The sequence below is a fragment of the Petaurus breviceps genome, unplaced genomic scaffold (assembly GCF_028583685.1).
Source record: "Petaurus breviceps papuanus isolate PSGF00001 unplaced genomic scaffold, PetGlider_PUasm1.0 90601, whole genome shotgun sequence".
Taxonomy (NCBI): Eukaryota; Metazoa; Chordata; class Mammalia; order Diprotodontia; family Petauridae; genus Petaurus; species Petaurus breviceps.
Window position 1 is genome coordinate 2,490,572 of NW_027187282.1, and position 6,120 is coordinate 2,496,691.

The 6,120-nt window shown below is 44.1% G+C and overlaps 1 protein-coding gene across 2 annotated transcripts in view; it reads left to right on the top strand.

Moving 5' to 3' along the window:
* Positions 1 to 6,114, top strand: part of CLIC2 (chloride intracellular channel 2) — a 16,172-nt gene extending 10,058 nt beyond the window's left edge. For both annotated transcript variants that reach the window (XM_069063732.1, XM_069063733.1), the window contains exons 4-6: positions 1,123 to 1,229; positions 4,800 to 4,981; positions 5,135 to 6,114. In XM_069063732.1, coding sequence (XP_068919833.1) covers positions 1,123 to 1,229; positions 4,800 to 4,981; positions 5,135 to 5,290 — 445 coding nt within the window. In that variant the 3' untranslated portion in view covers positions 5,291 to 6,114. The remainder of the gene's footprint in view (positions 1 to 1,122; positions 1,230 to 4,799; positions 4,982 to 5,134) is intronic.
* The last annotated feature ends 6 nt before the right edge of the window (positions 6,115 to 6,120 follow it).

Sequence of the window (6,120 nt, forward strand, 5' to 3'; positions counted from 1 at the left end):
TGCATGCACATATGTGTATGCATATGCACGTATATGCATGTGTGTATAAAAAATGCATTCACAGACCCCAAGTTAAGGAGCCCTGCCCTAATGGGGCTGCCTTAGCTACTTACAGGATAGATCACACTCAAGACCTGAATCACCGCCTGAAACTGCTTCACTTCGAAGATCCTGAACTCTCACATGCCCATCTCTGATCCTAAGTTCCCATCCTCCCCCCTGTCCTCCCTGCTCACTCCTTAGGAGTCTGCCCTGGCCTTTGTAGCACCCCAAGTCCCTCCATCTTGAACTTCTTTTCCCAGTCCATCACCCTTCTTTGACTTCACTGCCTTCCCAGCACAGTTTGACCCTTGTAAATCTGCCATTTCAACAAGGCGCCCTCCTCCCCCATGTCATTCTGCTGTGGGCTCCCGTGTTGGAAAGCTACAACTGTGGGGCTTTCTCACTGAGTGCTTTCTCTGTGCCTTCGGAGTTTTTGAAAATACTTAAGAAAATCAGGCAATTGTTCACTACGTATATGTGCCATCTAACCTCAGCTGAGACTTCATGACTGCTGACTCATCCTTTTATTCATCTTGGATTTATTCCCTATCACACTGTCTCCCAACTGGGTACTCCAAACTTTCTCCTCCCTCAGCCCCATTTAGATAATGTTCCCCCTTACTCTGCTGAGATCATGGCCATCCAATATGAGCTCTCTCATTCCCCTTCCTGTATACCTCAAGACCTCTCTGTCTTGATCTATCCGTTCTTTCTTCTTTCTCATTTCAGAGAATGAGGTGAGCTAGCTTGGAGACTTAACTCCCATGCATAACACCAATTTTATGGGGAAAATGCCTTCTTCAGGTCTGGAGAACCAGACTGAATTGGAAGCAAAAGGGTTGTAACCAGTCCTAAGTGAAGATACAGATAAATGGGTTCTATTTCCAAAGTCCATTTGCATGCCAGCACAAGGAATGGAAGGAACCATTCCTTGGCTACTCCTTCATCTGTCCCAGTAGAACATGGACTCCAGAAATTGTGATTAACACCCAATAGACATGTTGGATGTTTTGGTTTAGGGTTCCACCAAAACCCAGGTGGGCAAAGTTGATCATTTGACTAAAGTCCATTTCTTCTAAGGTATCCACGTTTGAGTCCCAAGTATATGGAGTCCTTTGATGTGGGGAGTGACATCTTCGCCAAGTTTTCTGCATACATTAAGAACACACAAAAGGATACCAATAAACGTAAGACACATTTTCTATCTGCCCTCTTAGATTCTAAGGTTTTTGTTGTTGTTTTGTCATTTTTTCAGTCATGTCCAAATCTTGATGACCCCATTTGGCTTTGTGTATTTTTTTACAAAGATACCAGAGTAGTTTGCCATTTCCTTCTCCAGCTCATTTTACAGATGAGGAACTGAGGCAAACAGGGTTAAGTGACTTACCTAGAGTCACACAGCTATCAAGTGTCTGAGGCAATAGGGTTAAGTGACTTGCCCAGAGTCACACAGACACATCAAGTGTCTAAATCTGGATTTGAACTCAGGTCTTCCTTACTCCTGGTCCAGCATTCTATCCACTGTGCCACAGACCTACCCAGAAGGCCTGTTAGATTCTAGGGTACTGATCCCCAATGCATATATATAGAATGGAATTGTTCTTCTGTGATAATTATTCCCCCATGTCTCAGTTAAAATAACAAAAATTGAATGATATATTTTGAGCTGGAAGGAACATTAGAGGTTACCCAATCCAACTTCATTTTATAGGAGATGGAACCAAGGCCCAGAGAAGTTAACAGTTACCTACTATAGGCATAATCCCAATGGACATGTTTCTTTGTGCATAGTTTACAATGGAGCTTGGCCTTTTCTCTCCCCTCTCTCTGACAATGTTCACTGATACTCATAGTTTCATAACTGAAGAGGTCATTTTTTTCAAGCTAAGGACATTGGTGGACCCAACTTCTGAACCTGAAGGAAAACTGGTCTTCTTGCCCTCATCCATCTGCTCAGTCCACTTGAGTCCTGCAGTACCAAGAGTAGCAGAGGTCACTCAAGCCTCGTGGGAGGGAGACACCAATTGTCAATAAGACACTCCCGTGGAGCCAGTGGGGAGACATGCTGTCAACACAAACAACTATATTACACAATCATACATGGCATTAGAGAGACCCAAAGAAAATGCTATGGGAGGTCTAGGGGCTGAGCGGATTAGAGAAAGCTTCCTCAAAGAATGGACATTTCAGTTGAGTTTTATGGGATCAGTAGGGATTCAACAGGCAAAGGATGGAGGTGAGGAAAGAGAGGACACTCCAGGCATAGAAAATGCTATGAGCAAAAGCAGAGACTCAGGAAAACAATTTTACTTGAGCCCAGGTTCCATGGATAGGAGTACCTACTATACAGTAAGGATGGTAAGGTAGAGAGAGATGGCAGATTAGAAAGCATCTTGTATACTAGGCAGAGGAGTTGGAACTTCACTGGACAGGTGACAGGGAGACACTGAAGATATTGAACAGACCTACCCAGAAGGTGGATTAGATTGTGGGTATATGAAAAATGTATTGGAGAGAGTAGGAAAAGGAGACATGAAAATTTTAAGGTGGTTACTGCGATTGTGATAGTCCAGACAAGGCAGTGATGAAGGCCTGTACTGTACTGAGATTAGAATGGAGAGGAGGAAGAAGAGGAGGAAGAAAAAGAGAAGCAGCAGCAGAAGGAGGGAGAGGGGAAGGAGGAGGAAGAAGAGGAGGAGGAGGAAGAAGAGGAGGAGGAGGAAGAAGAGGAGGAGGAGGAAGAAGAGGTGAAACAGTAGAAGGAGGGGAGGGGAGGAGTAGGAAGAGGCCAAGGAAGAGGAAGAAGAGGAGGAGGAGTTGGGGGAGGAGGAGGAGTGGGAGGAGAAGGAGGAGGAAGGGAAATGAGGAGGAAGAGAAGAAGTGGGAGGAGGAGGGGACAGAAGAAGGAGGAAGAAGAGGAGGAGGAGTGGGAGGAGGTAGAGGAAAAGGAAGAGGAGGAGAGACACTGTGAATGTGGAATCAACAGGACTTGGTAACTAATCTCAAATCTAGAGATGAGAGGAAGGGAAAAACCAGGGATAACCCCAAGGTTAAAAGAATGGGAGACTAGGTGAACGATGGCACCACAAATACCGAAGTCAAAAGCAGCAGGCCTAAGGACGATAACCAGCTCTCTTTTAAACACAAGTTTAAGGTACTTGCTGGCAAGGAATCTATGTGGAGAAAACCTACAAACAATTAAAAATGTGACTCTGCAGCTCAGAAGCAAGGTCAGGACCACAATATTGACCTGGAAATCATCACCATAGGAGTGCTAGTTGAAGCCATGGGTATGTTCAAGATTTCCAGAGGACAGAATAGAAAGAAAGAAATCAGGGTCCAAGGACAGCATCCTAAAGGAAGAGAGAAAGAGCTTACCAAGGTTCCAGGTTACTAAGACTAAACCTTAGAAAGGACAAGAAATCATTACCTAGCGTTCTGGTGCAAGAGGGAAGGAAAGAGACAGAAACAGGCAGAGCCAAAGAGAGACCAGAGCAGGGTGAGGGTGAGGGGCAGGAAGAGGGGATCATGCTGCTGAGCAATTTTGAACAATGTTAATTAGGCCAACCATCTAGCCTGGGAAGTGAAACACATCCATCTTCTTGTTCACTACCCAACCCTTCCATCCATCACCCTTGATAAGACATGGCCTCATTTTCTTTTTCTCATCGCCTCCCTTCCATGTGCCAACCCATCTCGAAGAATGGAAAGAAAATCTTCATAAGGCAAAGAGCCCTCCTAACCCTGCCCCCATGATTAAAAACACATTTGGTTTGTGGTGACCTGTATACTCCTTAATTTCTCCTTTAATCCTTCCTGTCCTCCCCAAATTCTCATCTTACCCATACAACAAGGAAAGGAGAAAGTATGAACCAATTAATTAATTAATCCAATCCAGTCCAGTCCAGTAAGAGAGAGCAAACTAATATGGATGGCAGCCTATGGTATTCTACTCTCTAACATTAATCATAAAAGCTAACATTTATATGTCACGTACACTGTGCTAAGTGCTTTACAATTGCAGTCTCATTTGATCCTCACGACAGCCCTTTGGTATGGATGATGTTATTATCCCCACTTTAAAGTTGAGGAAACGGAGGCAGGCGGAGATGAAGTGACTTGCCCAGGGAGACAAAGGTACTAGGAGTCTGAGGCTGGACTGGAACTCGGGTTTCCTGACTAACTCCAAGCATGGAATTCTATCCATCCTACCCCTACCTGCCCTTCTAACTAACTCAGCATCAAGTACAAGGCCTAGTCAGGTACCCAATAAATATCTGTTGGTTGAATGAATAAAGGCATTGGTTAATTGGTTGTTGTCATTGGATCTTGAAGAGGACCAAAATGACATCACTATGTCAGGGTCAAGGTACAGTGTGTCCAACTGTGTATGATAAGACCGATACAAGCTCAGAAAGCCCTACCCATAGGTCAGGCACAAACAGTCCACGTGAACATTGGGAGTGGAGATGTCTCTAAATTTGCACATCTCATAACTGCTACTGCACTTCCACTTTGCTCGTAGAACACAGCACCTTCTTTGATTTGGGGCACGCCATGCTGTGTGGTCCTCTGCCAGTGTCTCCCAAGTCTTCCAACTGATTCTGAAGTTCAATGACTGAATGAACTTTGTAGCCATCGATAAGGTCTGGCATGTGGGATATGTAGGTAAAAACATGGGAAAATAAGCATACTGAGAGACATTTGACAATAACAATCATCTAAAAATAAACTTGTGATTTCATTGAATGATTCAGACCTGGAGAAAGCTTTGCTGAAGGAATTCAAGCGTCTAGACATCTATCTGAACACCCCCCTTCCAGAGGAAATTGATCAGGATAGTGCAGAAGAAATAGTGGTCTCCAAAAGGATGTTTCTGGATGGAGATCAACTGACACTAGCAGACTGCAACCTACTCCCTAAACTGCATGTCATCAAGGTGAGAAAGTAATAGTAATAATAGCAGCAGCAAAGTATAGCACACCGTGGTTTGGGAGGCCATTCTACTGAACAATGCCCATTATAGTCATTTTTTATTTTTTATGGCTTCAGATATCAATGACTTTTCCCTGTTTTCTATTTGGTCCTCTAGGTGGTTGCCAAGAAATACCGGGACTTTGACATTCCTGTTGAATTCTCGGGAGTCTGGCGCTATCTGGAAAATGCCTATGCCCGAGAGGAGTTCAGCCACACGTGTCCTGCAGATAAGGAGATTGAAAGCACTTATGCATCTGTGGCTAAAAAATGAATGAGGGAAATAAGGATGCACGTTCCAAAATTACCAATGCCCACGCAAAGCTACCTTGTGCATCACATCCCCACTTCTGCTAGAAATGTTGACCAAATTTGTAATTTGAAAGAAAATTCTGCTTTCTATCTAGCCAGCCATACCCAGAATGCACCTGCATATTCTATCTGGCCTTCAGGCTTTCACAAGCTTCCAGAGTCCTGATGGCAAACCCATTTGATTCCCGAATCCCTAAAATGCCTTAAGTAAATCTCAGCAGAACTGGAGTCTAAACTGTCTGGTGACAATTGTCAGCCCAAGATACTGGATGAAATCATTTAAGTGGGACTTTGTTAAGAGTTCAATTTTCTACAAGCAAGGCATTGACAGGCCCAGATTCTGAACCTGAAAAAAAATTGTCTTCCTGGCCCCCATCTAACAGTTCATCCCACTTGAGTCAGGGGAAGAGAATAAGCATTTATATGGTACCTACTATGTGCCAGGAACTGTGCTAGGCATTTCACAATTATTATCTCACTTGATCCCCATAATACTGGGAGGTGGGTGCTGTTATGATCCCAATTTTACAGTTGAGGAAACTGAGGACAGAGGTGAAGTGACTTGCCCAGAATCACCCAATTGCTAAGTTTCTGAGGCTGGGTTTGAATTCAGGTCTTCCCAGGTCTCTGTGCACACACTGTCTCAATATTTAGTAACATTATTGGCCTATTCCCTAAGGACATTGACCCAAGTTACCACCACCTGCAAGCAGCATGACATAAGTTCCTCAGAGCATTGCCCCAGTCTTGCCTAGGAATAACAGTCAGTAATGTATAGTCAGGCAAGAGGGT